This window comes from Lactuca sativa, chromosome 4 (assembly GCF_002870075.4).
Source record: "Lactuca sativa cultivar Salinas chromosome 4, Lsat_Salinas_v11, whole genome shotgun sequence".
NCBI lineage: Eukaryota > Viridiplantae > Streptophyta > Magnoliopsida > Asterales > Asteraceae > Lactuca > Lactuca sativa.
Window position 1 is genome coordinate 40,426,887 of NC_056626.2, and position 20,824 is coordinate 40,447,710.

Consider the following 20,824-nt stretch of genomic DNA (forward strand, 5'->3'; position numbering starts at 1 on the left):
GCAATCTAGATTCATAATGATAAATATGTCAAAATGTAACTGTATAAAAAATCATACAAAGAAATACATAAATTGTCATGTTACATATGATGTTTCATATAAATATATGCTAGATGTTTAAATGTTGATACATATCTTGGATGAAGAAAGAACAGAAGGAAATTTTGAGAACTTGGTATTCAAATATGATGATATAAGTTTATCTAGTTGAAAGAATGATGGATTAAACTGATTTTAATCAACCAAATTTATAGGACAAAAATATGGGTTTTCATCATAAGACTTGGGAACAACCGACAATAATGACATATTTTGCTTATGCGATTGAGAGTGAAACACAATTTTGCTTCTTGGATGACAAACTCACCAATATTCCACCGAGGAATTGACATCCTCCTAAAGTGTTTTTTTGTCAAATCTACATTGTACATGATATACATATGTGAAAGCTTGCAGATTGATGTCGTGTTTTGCTAGGTACCAAAGTCCTAAACCCTTTCTGCCCTTCAGATATCGGAAGATTTGTTTTACTGCTGTCAAATGTGATATATTCAGATAAGCTTGGTACCTAGCACATAGACAAGTAACAAACATAATATACGGTCTACTAACAGTTAGATAAAGTAGAGAACCAATCATCCATCAATACTATTTTAGGTAAGACAAAAACCAATCACGTAACAAATACAAACATTAAGGACCTTTCGAGTTAAAGAAATAAGTTAGTGACCAAGCATAGAAATTACCCCAAACCATAGGGATCACTCGTGTAATTTACTTTATAAATAACTCGTTTTGCAAAGTATGATATTTTTGTGTAGCCTATAGAAAATCAAACGTGATGCTCAAGGCCGGTTTTGAGGGGGGGGGGGGGGGGGTGGAAGTGGGCATCTGGCCCAATTATTTTTGGGGCCCACTTTTTTATACTATATTCAGGAATCTCAGGAAAAAACATAAGGTGATTCATTAAAATCTTTACAAAAACATGGTATAAATAACTCATTTTGAAAAGTATGATATTTTTTGTAGCCTATAGAAAATCAAATGCACTGATTAAGGACAGTTTTGAAAATAGGGGGTGGGGGAGTGGGCATCTGGCCCAATTTTTTAGGGGCCCACTTTTTTTTATACTATATTCATGAATCAGGCAAAAGCTTAAGCGATAGTCCAGACCCATTCATACTAATTGATCAGTCTACCACACACCAAAAGGCAGAAACGACAACACATCAATTGTTGAAGATACATGAGCACTCGATCATTCATTCGGTCGATCACCTCTAATTCTATGAATAATCACTTAATCAACGTCTCAGGTTCTCGGTTCTCAGTCTGAGTAGTTAGCAAAGTTACATAAGTTTAAAGCTTTTTAGTTTTCTTTTTGTTCCACTTATCGGAGGATAAGTTTTCCTCCAAATTAGGAATTATAGGTATCCTCAAATACTTTAGATTTTTACTTTTGTGTCGATTTCTTTCACGTTTCTATAATCACGTTCTTCTAAATTGAATAATTGTACATAATATATATATATATATATATATATATATATATATATATATACATACATACATACATACATACATACATACATACATACATACATACATACAGGTATTAACAGGTTAAACAAGGGAGCCATGGTTAGTACCCTAAATCGTAAAATTAAGTACTGTTTTCATCCTACCTTCCTGCCCCATTTATATGAGATTTGGATAATGTTGTTTTTGTAATTAGACCTTATAAAAACAACATATTAAATCATGAGAAAATTACAAATTTAGTCATTTTCCTTAATTATTTTGCAGAAAATAGCCAAAAAAACCCCAAATTACAAAAATAACCTACAAAATCGTAGATGGATTAAATCCATCTGCGATTTTACAAATTGAACTACAAACGTATAAGTGTTTAAAGCACGGGCGTGCATCGGCAGTTGTACGTTCGTAAATGGTTTTTTTAGTTTTTTTGATTTTTTTCGGTATAAATACAATACTAAAATCGCAGATGAACTTGGTTCGTCTACAATTTCCTCAGATGTTTAATCTGTGATTTTGCGCAATTTATTTTATTTTTTTTAAAAAATATACGTTTTGACTACGAAATGATAGGGTTTGACTACGAAAGTAGCATATTATATATAAAGTATTGCAAAATATTATAAGTTTAGCTGTTATTTCTTTGGAAAATTTGTTTAAAACCTCTCTAATAAAAGGAATTCGTTATAGCAATCATGAAGCACGATATGCCAAGATTCCTCATAGGTAGTATGGAGGTTAGGGAAGCCCACAACACACCTTCTTAATAAAAATCAAGGATTCAATTGAAGCAATTAAACCCAAGAAAGTTGAATAGTCTTAAGAATGAAGGAATCCCCAATTCCTAGAGGATGTCAATGCTTACACATCTATAAAGGAGTTATGATCCATAAGCTAGAGATGACTTCTATCATCATAAAGCCTTGTTCTAAGTAAATTCAATGATTAACCAAAGAAATAAACCAACAATTGCTCATTCAAGTACCAACCTCATGATCAAAGTATTAAACAAGCATAAGAAATATGAACTAGAATCATAAACATAAGATAAATGACAATCAAGCATGAATCCTTCAAAACCCACAAAATTGCAACACCCGATAGTTCTAAGGTGTCACACCCCGAAACCGAAGGCGGAAACGTCTCGGGGCGGAGGTGACTTCATGTGAATCATAACCAATGTACATAGTAAGCGAAGTAAAACACAAAATATTACATTACATAGATTTCATTACATCAGTTGAAAAGTAAAGTAGAACAATTTTCATAAATATATAGTTTAAACAAAAGAAAGACGATTCTTCTACGCACTCCGTCTTCACCAAAAGAGATCGTCGGGTACCTGTCTAAAGTGGACCTGAGAATACAAACGGTTTGAAAATCAGCAGAAAGCTGGTGAGTTCATAAACAATTTATTTTATGAAAAGAACGAGTTCCTTTAGTTTCCTGAAAAAGTGGTTAACCAAGAAAATCCCATATTTTCTTAAGTGTTAGATACCAAATCCAAATTGTAATGTAAAAGATGTACAATGAAAACATGATTGTTCTTATAATTTGTAAAGTTTAGTTATTTAACTTATTACACTTATCTGGTTACAAACTATTGTTACTCAGGAAAATCCTATACTTTCCTATATGTGTAAGTATGAACTAACTGATACTGATTCCAATTATGTTCATTATTATTCATAGGAAAACCCCATGTTTTCCTGAATGTGTGTGTGTGTGTACTATTACCAATTCTGTGTATGCTAACTGTTACCGATTCTGATTATGTTCATTGTTATCCATAGGAAAACCCCATGTTTTCCTGAATGTGTGTGTGCATCATTACCGATTTTGGTTATGTTTAGTGTTCTCCCCAGGAAAATCCTATGTTTTCCTGAATGTGTGTATGTGTGTGCCTGTCATCCTTGAACGTACATTAGCTTTACTACGTACATAAAGCTAGAAAATGAGTCTAAAACGTTAATAATCTAGATTGCGAGTCCTTAACCATACTCAGACTAGATATGAATCGAGTCGTGGCCAGTATCCTTTTTATGACTTTCGTCACCCTTGAACCTTTCGGTTCGGCTGTAGGTAGCAGCCAGGTGCGGGATTGTCAGTCCCGTATAGATCTATACACTCAAGTCACGCTCTCCTACGTTCGGAGATTCTGGTTACAAGGGTAATCCTCCACTCTCGTGCCACGGGACGTGTTACAAAGGACGTGTCTCCAATCTTTAAGATTAATCATCACTTCTCGCCTAGGGAAGAAGTATCTACGACTAACTAAGTTCTAACGTGTCTGTCCTTTACACTCGGGCCTAGGTGTTATTATTAAGGACATTACAAATGTTCTATGTTTTCTAATGACGACTATCCATTTACACTCGAGCCGAGGTGCATTATTAAAGACATTACAATGTTCTATATTATCAAATGACTGTTGTCCTTTACACTCGAGCCTAGGTGTATTATTAATGACATACCGAAGTTTTATGTGTTCTTTATGGTGTCTGACTTTTATACTCGTACCTATGGTATTTTATTACAGACTTTACAATGTTTTATGTTTTCTATCAATATAAGTATGAACAATCAAATGTGAAGTATACAATATGACAGTATATAATAAGAATTCAAAATCGGTTTTTAAACAAATGACTCTGCAAGTTAAAACAGTTTGTTAAAAGGGTTTTCAATCCTTAAAAATGTACAAGTATGAAATCATTTAACTAAAATCATAAGTTTAAGTACAAGATATTCTTGTACTCTTGCTTGTATTCCCCCCCCCCCCTGAAAACATTGAAAAACCATTGAAAAAGGGTAGGGATATGAACTCACCAGATGCGGAAAGTGTCGAATGGGATGCTAAACGTCGAACCGAGGCTTGAATAAGAGTGTGGTTCCTATGTAATATTAAATAATACACAATATATATCTAATTAGATTTAGATAACTAATTAGATACACTTGAACATTCTAAGACGCGAAAATACTCCAAAATGGGCGTTTGAAGTGACCCGGGTGGCGTTTCAGGACATGAATGGCTAGGATATAGAGTTTACTCTTCAAGGGTAAACTCTAGGGAGTGTTCACGGCCTAAAAACCACATCCCCATGAGTTTACGGCCGTAAACTCATGGTGGGTGTTTTTATGAGATAAATGGCCTTAAATCAATTAAGAGGTGTTGCTAGGTTTGGTTTTTGAACATTTGAAAGGGACAAAATCATTATATGAATTAATAGAAGAGTTTAGGGAAATAAACTAAGAGTTTACGGCCGTTAACTCTCACCCACATCCAACTTAATTATTTTGAAGGCCAAGGATTAATCACAAGTGATTCAACTAATTTTTACAAGGCTTAGGGTGAGTTTAAGGCTTCAAATGGCATCCATCTAGGAGTTTATGGCCCTGGAGCATATGCTCTGGCCGTAAACTCTCAATTAGAGTGTTTATGATGAGTTTAAGGCCCCTAAATGATTTTTGGTTGGTTCCATAATTTATTCCAAAGCCTAAGGGGTGTGTAAGTTGCATTTTAACACCCAAAAGAGGAGTTTACCACCCATTTATATGAGTTTACGGCCCAAGCATATTCTTGGGCAGTAAACTCATGTTTACTCCTTAAAATTGACATTCAAGGTGTTCCAAGTCCATTCCAGTAATTCCTTAAGCCTTATCTAAGCTCCTATGGTGATTTGGAAGGGTTTTAAGGCTCAAAAACCCCAATTACATGTGTTCACGGCCTAAGGCTGATCCAGGGCCGTAAACACATGTTTATGGTCCTAACACATGATTTAAACACGAAATTGAAAGCTAAGGATGTTATACTAGGAGCTAGGATGCTTACCTTGGTGTTTTAAGGCTTGAAATGGTTGATTTTGGCTTAACAATATGGATTTGAGGAGAGAGGTTAGAGAGAGAGTGAAAAAGCTTCAAATGAGGCTTAATCCACTTTAAATATGGTTTGAATTGGATACACGGTGGAATTTTACCCGATACCAACGTTAACCGATGCTTTGGGTCGCACCCGATTAAGTTGTCGTTACCCGATATGGTCGAAACTATAATTTTTCAAATTACTAGTTCGGGACGTTTTCGCATGTCTCCAACATGTTTGGATACTTACCAAGTCAAAATAAAGGTTTAGACTTAATTGACCTAGTTCAGGACGAAATCGGAACAATTCGCTTAAGACGAGTTTTGACGGAACGGTTACGACGAGGAAGCAAAGTTTCGGGTTGTTACATAAGGTACTATTTATTTAATTATTTATTCATTTTATAAATCATGTAAGTTGTTCTGGGATTAGTGTATTGGGCCTTTATGAGTGGGCTTAGTCGAGGTCGTACGCTGGGCGTAAGCCTAGTGTATGCAGGGTGTAATGGAACTCAAGGAACACGGAGGCATGCACGTACGCACAACGTAAAAGGTGATACGTGCAACATACGTGGTCAAACTCAAAACCCTAATTTCTAGGGTTCAATCCCTATATAATGTCATTAAGTCTCAATTGTTAGCCTCCTTATCATCATCTATTGTCCAGAAACCCTAATACCGAACCCTATAGCATATTGGTGTGTTCTTGACCTTGTGGAGTGTATTTTTGGTAGTTTGGAGCCTTGGAAGGAAGAAGAATAAGTTGGTGAAGAAGAGTTGTTGAAACTTGAGCTTGAAGATTCGGGTTATCATCATCATTTGGCCCTCATTTGAGGTATAAAGCTTAGAACTTGCTTTGTTAATGCTTAGATCTCCTTTGTTTGAGTTTTTAGACCCTTTTCGTCCCATAGATGAGATCTTGTGGATTATTATCATTTATGAAGCTTAGAGTTGCTACTATTGGTGTTCTTTTGGTCCTAGAGACATAAATTTGCCATCTTTGAAGCTTAGAACCATCCATGCATGAGTTGGAGTTAATTTAATAGAAGTAGAGTGTTGCATTTCAGGTTTGGGTTCACTTGGGGCATGCAAAGCTACCAACTTAATGACTTTATGGTTTAATATGTTGCATATGACTCTGATCTGTGATTGGGACTCTTGGACTTAAGTAATTTAGAGCTTAATGGAGAAAGAGCTTAATGGGTGAGTACGATGGGCGTACAAGCTCGTACGCACAGCGTATAAGCCATGCAGCTTGTATGCCTAGCGTGCAGTTGAGTACACCCCGGTACACTCAATGATTTGGGCTTTGCGTCTTTTGGGCCTCAGGTAGGCTATTTCCTTGAACATTATTGTTTTGGGCCTTAATGGGACATCTGAAATCGAGCCTTTGGACTGAGTGAGTTTATTGAGCCTAGGGATAAGGCCCATATTGGGGGTTTGGGCCTAATTTGGAAAATTGGGCCATAAATGGGCCTTGAAGGAAAAAAGTGGTTTTGTGCCTTGGTTTTGGATCATATTAGGTCAGGGGTAAAATGGTCATTTTACTCTAAGATTGGATCATTTATTTTGGAATGGAACCCAAGTGTTTATTCGGTGTTATTTTGTATTGTCAGCTCGGGGAGTCGTCAGGCCAACAACTAGGGATTTATTTCAATGAGACTAAGCATTCAAGGTGAGTTTCCTCACTAGGTTTAGTGGGTCTAAGGCACCAAAGCAGACCCATGGAACAAAAACGTTATGGAACCATGAAATGTGTACCGAAATTTCAAAAAATATTCTTTTTAGAGAATCTTTTCTGGGATTATTAGGAGATAGTTATTATGCTCCTTAAACATGCAAATGGAAGAGATGAAGAATACATTGGAAAAATGGTCATTATAATAAATTTAACATATAGGCTGCTAAAGTTGAGAACAAGAGACCAAACATAATATTATCAAACAATGAAATGAGTATCATATTTTCAAAAAGATACTATTTTTAAAGATTTAGGGTTTATTTTTTGAGGATTTAGGGTTTAGTTATGCCTCTTCAACATATATGACAATAGTTTCCAAGGAAAGAGAGAAATTTTGTTGACATTTCATCATGCTCCTTGAAAATGGAATAGAAAGAGATGAAGATGACATGGACAAGTAAAAAAAATTGCCCTGTTTACATGATATCCTAATGGTGTGTAGACAACAGTGCCAAACAACCCAAGATTCATAATACTACTCCATACAACTATAAAGCCAATTTGAAATGCTTATCTTTCATGAAAAAAACCAACCTTGATTGCTTCTTCCATTCCAAAATCAAGAAAAGGTTGTAATAAAAGAACAACAAATATAAACAAATTTCAAATCATAAGGCAGTAAAAGAAAACAAACTATACATTATAAAGTCAAAGTACTTGGCAGCCTTGCTGTTGGGGTTGACTATGTTCTGATCCCACATGCAGATAGATTTTTCATTTGTTTAGGGTTCAATTAAACAACCACTGCCCTCTAATAAGTGAAGCACAAAAGCATTAAAGCATTAGAAACAACTAATTTGTCAACTGCTACTATAACAAGGGATAAAATAAGATATTATTAGTAAGATATTTTTGTAACAGAAAGATAATTATCAAGGAAAGTATAACAAATATCAGTTTGGAGATGCAATTAGGTTTTACCAGATGGCCATATGTAATCAGGGAAGCAGTGAAACCCTAACTAATCTAAAATTGAATTAAAAAATAGAACAAAATTTTCAAAATAGAAGAGGGGGAGGACATGTGGCAGACAAAAAAGCAGGAAAACAGGGAACCAAACATTTCAAACAGAAGGGAGACTTCGCTGAAAGAAGGCTTGATGACCTCTTGAAATCAAAGGAAATTGTTAATTCTGAGGGAAAAATTGGTGTTGACAAAGAGATGCTTAAGGTGTGTTTGGTTGTCGAAAATTTTGAAATGAAAATGAAATTTTTTAAAACACGTTTGGTTGATCCAGTTTTCAAAAGATGTCCAAAAAAAATGAAAACTTTTAGTTTGTCAAATTATATATGTAAATTAGAAAAGTGAGTTTTACAGTTTTCTAAATTTCTAAAATGGAGAATGAAAATTCCGTTTCAACCAAACGCGTTTTCTAAAATTTTCATTGAAAATTGAAAACTAAAACTCAATTCTATTTTCTAAAAAATGAAACAATTTTCCACAACCAAACAACACCTTAACCTTTTTTGAACACCAAGAGGATTAAAGAATTAAAACCCCCCACTGCATTCATAACACTGCAATAACCAACCACACACACACACACATAACTGAGCATCAATGATTGAAAAATACATAAATTTATCATTTATACACCACCCATCATATGCTCTGTTATATAATCGTGTAACATAGTATGTGGAACTCATTTCCGCCATGTCATCCAACAATTCCAAGTTGTTGATAATAGAATGTAAAATATTCAACGTGTCTCCCTTTTCCTCATTGAGTAGAATATGTATATATACTTACAAATGTTACAGTTTAGTACCACGAGAATTACAAAATATATAATATACATCATAAAGTTTTTCCTAGTCTAATATACCCCCTCAGTCTAAGGGGGAGGATTGTGGACACTTATACTGGATCGAAAATCTTGAAAAAATACTCGTGGTAAACCTTTGGTGAATATATCGGCAAGTTGGTATCGTGACGGGACATGTAAAACCCTGATTTGGCCGCATTGTACCTTTTCTCTAACGAAGTGAATATCAATATCAATATGTTTAGTGTGTTGATGTTGTATGGGTTGCCCAACATGTAAATCGCACTAGCATTATCACAATATACTAGAGAAGTACGCATTGGATGATGACCCAATTCGAGTAATAAATTACGTAGCCAACATATTTTAGCCACTGCATTTGCAACACCCCTATATTCTGCATCTGCACTCGATTGTGAGATTGTGGTTTTCCGTTTAGAGGACCATGAGAGAAGGTTATCACCAAGAAAAACACAATATCCTGAAGTAGAGTGATGAGTGTCTGGACAACCAGCCCAATCAGCATCTGTGTATGCTATAAGAATAGATGGGTTACTGTGATGCATGTGAAGATCCATAGATAGAGTCCCCTTAATATACCTGAGAATGCATTTAAGAGCATTCATGTGTGCTAGACGAGGAGCATGCATATGCATGCACACCTGCTGTACCGCGTATGAGATATCGGGTTGGGTGAAAGTCAGGTATTGTAGGGCACCTGCCAAGCTCCGGTAAGTGGTTGGATCATCTATAAGGTCTCCTGGAGATTGACTTAGTTTTCCTTCAGAGTCAACAGGCGTAGCAACTGAATTACAATCTTTCATATTAGCACGACGGAGGATGTCTGTGGCATATGTCTGTTGAGATAGGAATAGGCCTCCTGGATTTCTGGTGACAACAATACCAAGAAAATAATGCAAAGGCCCTAAATCCTTCATGGAAAACTCGTGTGATAGGCAAGACACGAGATGTTGCTTTAATATCGGTGATGACGTGGTAAGAATGATATCATCTACATAGAGTAAAAGGTAAGCGATGTCGTGACCATTTCTATAAACAAATAGTGAATGGTTGCATGAACTATGGTGAAATCCCAAAGTGGTGACATAATCTGTGAACCTTTGGTACCATGCCCGTGGTGCCTGTCTTAGACCATACAATGATTTCCTAAGTCTATAGACATGATGATGATCAGATGGATGACGGAAACCGGCAGGCTGATGCATATAAACCGTCTCTGCCAGATGTCCATGTAAATAGCATTCTTGACATCTAATTGATTAATCTCCCATCCGTGAAATAATGCAATACTAAGAACTGAGCGTATAGTTTCCGGTTTGACAATCGGGCTGAATGTCTCATCGCAATCGACCCCAACCTGTTGTGTTCTCCCGCCACAGACCAGTCGCGCTTTGTAGCACTCAAGTGAACCATCTGACTTGGTCTTGTCTTTGTAAATCCGCATGCAACATATAACATTCATATGCCGCTCACGAGGTACTAATCCCTAAGAATTATTGTCAATAAGAGCATTAAACTCATTAGTCATGGCACGGTTCCAAACGGGTTTGTTAAGGGCCTCGGTGAGGTTATGGGGTAATAGTTCAAAGGTAGTAGAGGTGTGTAGGTTGAGGGGTTGTTTTGGTTTTGTGTTCCCAATCATGCTATGAGTTGTCATAGTGCGGGTTGGTTGAGTAGGGGGTACTGGTGTGGGGTTCGGTGTGGGAGAGGTAGTGACAGATGTCGAAGTGTGGGGGTGCGGTGAGTTTTGGACGCCGACTATAAACATAGCAGGGAGTGGCATCATAGCGAGGAGGAGGAGGGGAGGAAGGTGATGGGGGTGGGGTGGGGTAGGAGATGAAGGATGTGTAGTAGTGTGTTGGTTTGTAGGTGGAGGTGGTGGGGTAGTGTTTTGGTTCATAGAAACTGATTTCCATATGGTGGGATGTAGCTCATCGGAAGACGAGTGGAGAAATTCATAAGATGGAGGGGTGGAGTGGCGAGTAGCAAAGGGAAAAACATGTTCATCAAAGACGACATGTCTTGAGATGATAATTTTGCGTGTGGATAGCTCGTAGCATTTGTATCCCTTATGATCAGAGGGGTAACCAAGGAAAACACACAGGGTGGATCGATTTTGGAGTTTGTGAGTGTAAGTGGAAGGTAATAGAGGATAGCAAAGGAATCCAAAGGTTCTTAAGTGATGGTATGTGGGATGTTTGCGGTATAGAAAGTATGTAGGGGTGGAATGGTTTTTGGTTTTAGTAGGTAGAATATTTAGAAGATATGTGGCCATCTGGAGTGCATGATGCCAAAAGGTGGGGGGAAGAGAGGCATGTGTAAGTAAAGTCCGAATTATATTATTAATTGATCGAATTTTACGTTTGGCTTTACCATTTTGTGGTGAAGTGTGGGGGCATGAAAAACGGAAAACCATTCCATTTTTAGTACAAAAATCATGAAAGGATTTGTTATTGTACTCGGTTCCGTTATCACATTGAAACGATTTAATATCACACTCAAATTGTGTCTTGATAAATTTGTAGAAGTTTAGAAATGTGGAATACACATGTGATTTATTAATTAATGGGAATGTCCAAAGATAGTTGGTAATCATCAAGGAAAAAGAGGTAATATCGCTGACCTCCTGTGCTTGCAACCGGGGAGGTCCATAAATCACTATGCAATATGTCAAATGGCATGGAGGTGCAAGTCAAAGAACTATAGAAAGGCAATTTAATATGTTTCCCAAACACACAGGATTGACATAAATGTTTATCAGAAAATTTGCCAACAGAAATAAAGTTGTTCTTATTCAAAACACGCAATAATGATGAACTAGGATGCCCCAAGCGGAGATGCCATAGGTCTTGACACAGGGCAACAAATTTGGAAGGAGTGACTTGAGTAGACGACGAAGATAGAGGATAGAGATCTCATGTGCTATTACATCGGAGGATAGGAATCTGCGTCTGAAATTCCTTCACAAGAATGCCAAAAGGGTTAAATTCAAGGGATATATTATTATCAGTGGTTAAACGACGAACAGACAAAAGGTTTTTGATTAGTTTAGGTGCGTGAAGAACATTTTTGAGTTGTAACAGTGGAAAGGGTGGTGGTAAGGTTGTATGACCGGTGCCATGAATTGGGATTTGAAAACCATTGCCAACGACTATGTTGTTTTAAATACTATTATTGAAATAACGGGAAATGTTACCTTTATTGTTTGACATATGATTTGTAGCCCCGGAGTCCAAATACCAATTCTGATCAGGATTGAGAGTGATTGTGTACATAGCATGCTCGATGTTTGTTGGTGTATATGAGTCTGCATAACCAAAAGGTGGGCTGCCAAGAACACCTGCAAATGTGTTTTGGTTAGGGTGTCTGTTACCTGGTGTGGTTGGATATGGTGCAGGAGGGGCTTTCCTCTGTTGTTGTTGGTGCCAAGTAGGATGCCAACCATTAGAGTTCCAACCATTCCAAGGAGTTTGTGTATAAAAGTAATTACCCTAACCAAAATTGTTCCCACGTCCGCGACCACATCCCCAGCCACGTCCACGCCCTCCTCTACCTGAGTTTCCTCCACCGCGAGCCTATTGTCCATGGCCTCCCGTGTGGTGTTGTTGCTGATCATAAGTGGATCGATCGTGACTACTTGTGCTATGTGAGATGGGTTGTTGAGCTGCTACTGAAGCTTTTTTTGTGGCAACAAGTAGTGCTGTGGAAGATGTGGTTGCAATGTGAGCTTTTCGGGTTTCTTCCAAAATGAGTTTGGACCTTGCTGTATAAAAATCAGGTAGGGGAAAGGTTTGTTGCAAGTGTGTTGCTATGTTTTCATATTTTTCACCAAGACCTGCAATCAATTGTAGCACCAACCGATCCTTGGAAACAGGTGCATCAACGTTTGAGAGTTGGTTAGAGAGAGTTTTTAACTCTTGACAGTAGGCAAAAACATTGGGAAAATATTCTAACCGGACATTAAAGAACCGGTTTTCCAAGTATAAGGCTCTTGAAGGCTTGCTATCAATGAATATGTTCTGCAAGGTTTTCCATGCGTGTTCAGTAGTATAGTCTGGCTTGAGAATGGTGATTAGTAAATCCTTAGAGATTGTACTGTAAATCCATTGTAGAACTAAATAATCTAATAGTTTCCATGGAACTTTGTCATTAATCTTTTCTTTATCTTTATCACCGGGTGATTTAGATGAAGATCCTTCAGCGGGAATGATGTGATTGATTACGTCATGGGCGTGACAGTGGATCTTGAAGAGTTCCACCCATGATGTGTATTGCCCGTCATCATGGTCCAACACAATAGGAATGAAATTACTGATGTTGGTAACTGTAAGAGCAGGATGTAGATTAGCCATTCGAGTGAAAGAGAAGAAGATCAATGAAGAGATAATGAAGATAGAATCAGAAGAGCCGAGGAAGAAAAAAAAAGATAAAGATGGAATCGACACTGTAGGTTGAGCCGTGACTTGGAGTTTTCGGCTGCTAGGGTTATTGGGGAGATCAGAGGTATCGCTCTGATACCATAATAAAATGTAAAATATTCAACACGTCTCCCTTTTCCTCATTGACTAGAATATGTATATATACTTACAAATGTTATAGTTTAGTACCATGAGAATTACAAAAAATATATAATATACATCATAAAGTTTTTCCTAGTCTAATAGTTGACCTACACCAATGAAAAATTGAACATATAGTAAGTAAGCCAAAAAGAAAGAGTTGTTTTGTCATGAACTTGATTTTCTTTGGAAAGTTACAAAACCAACAAGGATAAATTAGTATACAAGTGACATACATGCCTTGGATAAGTCATCCATTTGTATCTTTAAAAAAAATGCAGATAAATAAATTATAAAGTATTTGGTTTGTATCCAATCCACCTTAAAAAATAATATACTACTCAACATACTCTCCACTAATAAATCCATCTACTTGGAATCTTGGAAGGTTTCAGATATATACAATTTCAGTGATGAAAGTATTAGAACACAAAATTATGATGTAAATTGTAAGGTACCAATTTCCTGTCTTTGATTTCTTTGGAAGAACAACATTGTACACTTGTTCTACCACTAACTACCACAAATACAAAATCAGTAACTATTGTGATGAAATGTAGACACCAGAGGGTTTACATTAAGGTGTTGTTTGTTTTGGAAGTGGTTAAATGTCTTTTGTCTTTTTCCATGTTTGTGGAAGAAGACGTGCACTTGAGAAACGTCTACCCGCCAGAAGGGAAAAGTGCTCAAAAAAGTGCTTTTGTAGAAAACAAGCGAGGCCTAAGAGTGTATATATGAACATGAAATCTATACTTGATAAAAAAAACAAACCATGGAGCAACAAAAAATGTACATTGATTTAGGCCAAATTAATCCCATATGTGTGAAACGTATGTATCAACTAATATCAAATCCTAACTTTCATGAGGGTCCTTTAAAACATAATCCCCAAATTTAACCCCATGTGTGAATCGTATGTATCAACTACTAATGTCTTATTTGACAATCTTCTCCTATTAAACTAATTTCATCCAGAGTTTTTAGAAAGCGGACTACATACTCTCAATGAATCCAAGATTTGACCTATAATCTAGATAGATATACACTATTTTAATGCCTTAAGTTGCTTGCCAACAAATGTAAAAAGAAAAAAAAATCTATCATAGTCATGAACCTTACATAAAAAATTGACCGACACAATCGCACTTGGCATATGATGTGTTCTCAAAAATTGAAGTTTTTCTTGAAATACCCTCTTTATATTCACCACTTGTTTCTAACATTTCATCCCCCCAAAGACCACACCATGTGGCATTTCTCTTCCCCTAATGTCTCAATTTGCTAAAAGAAAGTACAATTTTTAGATAAATAAAAAATTTGACTAAATAATAAATATAATTTGTAAAGAACTACCAGGGCTACTAAACAAGTGCTGAAGGCATTTTCCATGCAATATTTAACATCTTTTAAATAAGAGAAACTAAATATCCTCCTACTTTTGTTCCTACAAATCCTCCTGCCCAATTAAATAATGACATGTGTCATTTTAGTATACTAAAATATTATTAAATGAGCATTAAATGTGACACATGCTATCATTTAATTGTGTAGGAAGATTTGTAGGAACAAAAAGTAGGAGAATATTTAATTTCTATTTAAATAAATAAGCACATCATTTCCTGAGGAGAATCAATAAGCACAAGTTTTAGGAACAAAGGGGTATTTCTAGAAATACACAAACAGGGTTATAGACTCATAGTTATAGCTACTTGTACACCTGTATATCATTTCCATGCTTTGTATAATTGTAATCAGTGGATTGTGATAAGCATCAACCACTCCTAGTTTACTCTAGGAAGGGTAAGAGGACCAAGGCCCAAGAGGACCTATGAATTACGAGTCCAGTCCATTAAACTGAGGTTTGGGAAGATGATTCTAAGAAAATAATCTTATTGGTTGTTTCTTTGCTTTTGTTAGTGACCTTAGCACTATTTTGATTGTGGGGGTAGTGCATGTGTCCTTAGCCAATGATAGAGAAGTTACAGCTTTTTGTTAGATGTGATACTGGGAATGAAGTGGCTGGAGACATTGGGAACTACACAGACCAATTGGAAGGACCAAACTATGGTATTCACCGTAGGGGATCAACAAGTGAGCCTAAAAGGGGACCCCTCACTAGGAAAGTATTTAGTATCCCTCAAAGACATGGATAGAACGATAAGGAAAGAGAAGACTGGAGTGCTGATTGAGCTCAACAGTATTGAGAGGGAAGATGAACCAGCTCGGATGGTTCCAAAATTCTTGGAGCCCATTTTGTCCCAATTCCAAGGAATCTTTGTTGAACCCACCAGACTGCCACAAAAAAGGCACATTGAGCATCAAATCGTGTTGAAGGAAGGCACCGATCCCGTGAGTGTGAGACCATACAGGTACCCTCACTTTGAAAAGGAAGAAATTGAGAAAATAATTCAAGGAATGCTTATGGCAGGTGTGAATAAACCTAGTAGAAGCCCTTATTTGAGCCTTGTTATCCTTGTCAAAAAAGGTGGGTCTTGGCATTTTTGTGTTGATTATCGGGCTCTCAACCGGGCTACTGTTCCCGACAAGTTCCCCATTCCCGTTATTGATGAGCTCCTTGATGAATTGCACAGGTCAATCATTTTTAGTAAGTTAGACCTTCAATCGGGGTATCACCAAATCAGGATGAAGACGGAAGATATATAGAAAACTGAATTCCGAACACATGACGGCCACTATGAATTTAGGGTAATGCCCTTTGGGCTTATTAATGCCCCTGCAACCTTCCAATCTCTCATGAATGAGATTTTCCGGCCATTTTTTAACGAAGGTTCATCCTAGTCCTTTTTGACGACATTTTAATAAATAGATCTAGTATCGAAGCTCATGAAAAACACTTGATCACAGTTCTGGATCTACAGGAAAAGCATCAACTCTTTTTGAATAAAAAATGTGAATTTGGGCAAAGGTGATTATCATACTTGGGTCGTGAGATTTCAGAAGGAGTGGCAGTTGAGAGTTCGAAGGTTCAGGCCATGGCCGCCTGGCCCACTCCCAGGAACATCAAGGAACTTAGGGGATTCCTAGGCCTGACCGGGTAATACAGAAAGTTTGTCCAGGGTTATGCTAGAATCGCCTCACCATTGCCTGGTCAATTAAAGAAAGATCAGTTTGGGTGGAATGAAGTAGCAAAAGAATCCTTCCAGCAGTTGAAGAAATCTATGACCACAGTGCCGATTCTCGCTATGTCGGATTTCCAAAAAAGCTTTGTGGTTGAAACTGATGCTTCGGGGCATGGATTGGGAGCAGTTCTAACCCAAGACAGTCGACCCATAGCATACTAGAGTTACATATTGGGGGCAAGGGCGAGGCTCAAATACATTTACAAGAAGGAACTCATGGCAATTATTAAAGCCATACTAAAATGGAGGGCATACTTGTTAGGCCGGAAGTTCATTGTACGGACTGATCAACTCAGTCTCAAGTACCTGTTAGAACAGCAGGTGGTGGGTAATGACTACCAGAAATGGATCTCAAAACTAATGGGATTTGCGTTGGTGAAGGCAACCCAAAAGGACCATGCACCATCGGGTCAAGTACATACCAAAATAGTTATGGACTTAGACACTAATCCAACAGTCTCCCACTTGGATAAGTCTAATAACTATTATGCGTATGACTTCAGATCCTGATGTGCAATCGTAGCTTTCCAAAGCCGCTGTCAACTCTGATCCTATCAGATACGCGTGTCCTTTAGATAAGGGATCATATATTCCTCCATTCTAGATATCGTATGAGACATGATTTCTAATCATTCTCTCTGTACTATTTCTCGACTTCTGATTTATGACGACTGACTAATTGAACAAATCAAATTAGCCCTAGCCCGGTCGAGCATTTACGTTTGTCATCACTAAATCATCGAGGGGCCCAAAGATATCACTTTTATCCTACTTTGGATAAAAGGGACGGATAAACTTTGATTCAATTCTCGCTTGCACTCACTCACCGAATCACACACAACAATATGTTTTATGATACCAAGTTACTGGTGCGTTTACATATTATCAATGTGCAACCGATTTGCAAGATACAACTCACACATCTTGGATTCAAGAATATAAGATGTTATCGTCTCACCAATCACTCGTGATACAATTCATGGAGTGGTCCAAGTGAGCGTGGGTTTAATCCAATGCTCAAATCATATTCATAAGCACTCATGAACGTTGCAGAAAACATTTGCTTATGTCTAATACTCTTTAGACAATCCACACACCAATTCACGACAATCTTTATTCATACCTACTTCCAACATATGAACGACTGTGGCCCGTTCGAATAATTTGACTGTTCTAAACCAATTAAATTATTCAGGAAGTCAAAACATGCAAAGTGAAACACAAGAATAATACTAATCCCATATGGCCTCAAACCTTTGAGTATAAATAAAACACCTTTTATTTATCACCATATCGATTACTCATTATTTGTTGTTTCGGGTAATCAACTTCTTACTAGAATTATTACACTTGTCTCATGCTCTTAGCATGCACACAATGTTTACCTATGGTTCTTACTTTGTGAAATAGATCAAATGAACACATTTCCAGTCATACTCATTTCACAACTCCCAATCCTTTTCACAAGTGAAAGAATATCAAATTCTTGCCACTTATGGAATATGCTAGATTCTAACATTTTATGCAATGATCCTTTTGTAATGTCACTACACTAAAGTCACGATGACTATTGCCAATGAAATTACAAAGTCCTCTATCGGAGATTGTTACAAGACAATTCCTTAGATGTGATGTCTCTCACTCAAAGTACATTCCTTTGAACATCCTTTTGCATAAAAGTTTCTAATCTAGACATGGATTTTCAATATTCAATTCCCAATATGGACACGTTTCCATATTTTTCCATATGACAACTCATTCTTAATAGAATCTTTTCTATTCATAATAATGTCGATATGGTCCATCCAATATCATGCTTCCAACTACTCACAAGCGACCAATCCTCGGCGAACTTTGGATTGTCCTTTGATAGTTGTTTAATTATCTTAGTCAAAACCGATTCTTGTCCTTTTTCCCTCTAAATGCGCTAGACATTTGGAAAATTTTAGAATGGTCAAATATTATAGCATTTGCAATCGATCCTATACACGAAGCGTATGGGACACGATGCATAATGTCTTACATAAAGATTTGATACTTTATCAATCTTCTGCCATAATATTTTATGTGCTACGTTCTCAAAATTCGAACTATGAAGAGGAATGTCGTAATCATAATCGAAATTTGAGAACACACTATGTTTCCTTGACTAAATTTATTAACATTTCACAACCTAAACCTTTAAATTTGAAATGAATCATAATATTCTCTCCCTTAATTATAGCAAAACAACTTTTTAACCCTTACAACTTTGCAAAGTATAACTCTAGTTTTCTATAATTAATATTGCTAACTTGCAATACTTTCCATAATAATCATACAATCATAACATTTATGCTCCCACTATCATGATGATTATTATAAACATAACACTTATGCTCCCACTGGCTTTGACATGTATTCAGAAACCAGCTTAACTTCCAGACAAACAATACTTATTGAATTTCTTAAGTTCATGTTTCTAATACCTAATGCTTTGATAATCCTTTATCTAAGCTTACACACCTTTCCCTTAGATAACTCATATGTGTGTCTAATCAATTCAGACTAATTGCCAACCTCACAATTCAAATTATGGAAAGGGATACCGTAACCATAATCGAATTTGAGAATCCAATTTTCACAGTCACTATCTTTTTAAAATCTCTCTTAGTGAAAGCATTTCCTCATAGTCATTTTCATGAAGGAGGAATCTTATGACACTTAGATTTTAATGTTGTATGTGTTCCTATCCATGTGAATTTGACAAAACCAAAGTTTACGACAAATTCAAACTCATATGGACCGAACTTTCTTAATCTTGACTTCTTGCCTTATGGTAACACAGTTGCCCACCATGTCTTCCAAGTAGTTAAGCAGCTCACCCTTTCCTATCAATGTACTTTCCATTGATCAAGGTGCCTGCCTTTTATGCGTTCAAATGAGAACTCATAGAACTCACATGCATAATTAACTCAATTGGAATGGCACAAAAATGTGTCATCCCCAAAATCTCAGCCAGAAAAGACCGATTTTCATTTATGCTTTTAAAATAATTTCAGAGTAAATCCTTTTGATTTGAAAGAGTTGCGGAATTTGTTCCCAAAAACAAAATGTGATAAAACAATGTTTACCAAAGCATTTCATAAAAGAAATGTATTTTCATTATATAATCAAAACTCGGGATGTCATGTTCCGATACAGACCATAAAGCATAAACGATAACATTACAAGTCATTCAACAATATATACATATACAGACTTGTAAACAAAACAACTTGATGGTTCATCCATCCTATGCCCTAGCGCCACTTCCTGTAATACAAATAAAACTGAGTGGGTCAGGCTTGGGAGCCTGGTGAGCATATAGGGTTTTCAACCCACAATAAATAATTATATTTAATTCCACCAACCAACAATAACCCAATTACCCATTCCCGTTATTCTCACTTTACATCCCTAAGACAACTGACATAAGGGACCTAGTCTAAGAATATTTCATCGGGGCGACAACACATGCTTCGGGGGTTCCTCAGCAATATAAGTCAAATAAGGCAACCATGAGGGGGATGGAGTACAGCGAATGAACACCCAAGTTCATTAACACCTACAGGTGGCGAGCCTGCTAGTGTTCCACATGACTGTCTAGAAAAGTCTGTGGTCGTCATCTAAACTCCGCTAGATGACTGAATCAAAACAACAACGAGGCCTCTCATCTGTTTATTACACACCAACTATCTACCCATGTTCTACCCAACATATTAGTAGATAAAAATATACATTTTTATACATAGTTTAAAAACCTATATAGCATGCTTTAATCAATACATATTCCACATAACAAATGAGTCACACACCCTAACACGTATTTCATAGAAAAACAAATCAGATCTATGAGATAGAAGAGGGTGAATATATATTCACACATATAACACAAAATATACACATAACACGTACTTCGTATAAAATACTTTCTAATTATGCGTTAGAAGAAAGTAATCACACACTCACTTGATCAGAAGATGATCGGACAACACTACGGCTTATAGAAGTAGTATTCTTCAGCAGATCTGGAAGATCTTCACAAAAACCGGACTCCTCGCGGGCAGAGCTTCGACTTGGGAATCGCACTTCTCGGGATCTTCGGGGCTTCGGGACTTACTTCGGGGCTCGGGAATAATATCGGGTCTTCGGGGTACTTCTGGCACGTAAAACG

The 20,824-nt window shown here is 36.9% G+C and overlaps 2 protein-coding genes across 2 annotated transcripts; both read right to left on the reverse strand.

Annotated features, from left to right (window-relative positions):
• Positions 1–9,001: 9,001 nt before the first annotated feature.
• Positions 9,002–10,135, reverse strand: LOC111917801 (uncharacterized mitochondrial protein AtMg00810-like). The gene has a single exon (XM_023913439.1). It carries the CDS (start codon positions 10,133–10,135, stop codon positions 9,002–9,004), a length of 1,134 nt encoding a protein of 377 aa, XP_023769207.1.
• Positions 10,136–12,505: 2,370 nt separating this feature from the next.
• LOC111917800 (uncharacterized) lies at positions 12,506–13,282 on the reverse strand. Its single transcript, XM_023913438.1, has one exon. It carries the CDS (start codon positions 13,280–13,282, stop codon positions 12,506–12,508), a length of 777 nt encoding a protein of 258 aa, XP_023769206.1.
• Positions 13,283–20,824: the final 7,542 nt, after the last annotated feature.

Bases quoted from the DNA above. Each gene is read 5' to 3' on its own strand.
- LOC111917801 (XM_023913439.1), bottom strand. From the start codon at position 10,135: ATGCATCAGCCTGCCGGTTTCCGTCATCCATCTGATCATCATCATGTC.
- LOC111917800 (XM_023913438.1), bottom strand. From the start codon at position 13,282: ATGGCTAATCTACATCCTGCTCTTACAGTTACCAACATCAGTAATTTC.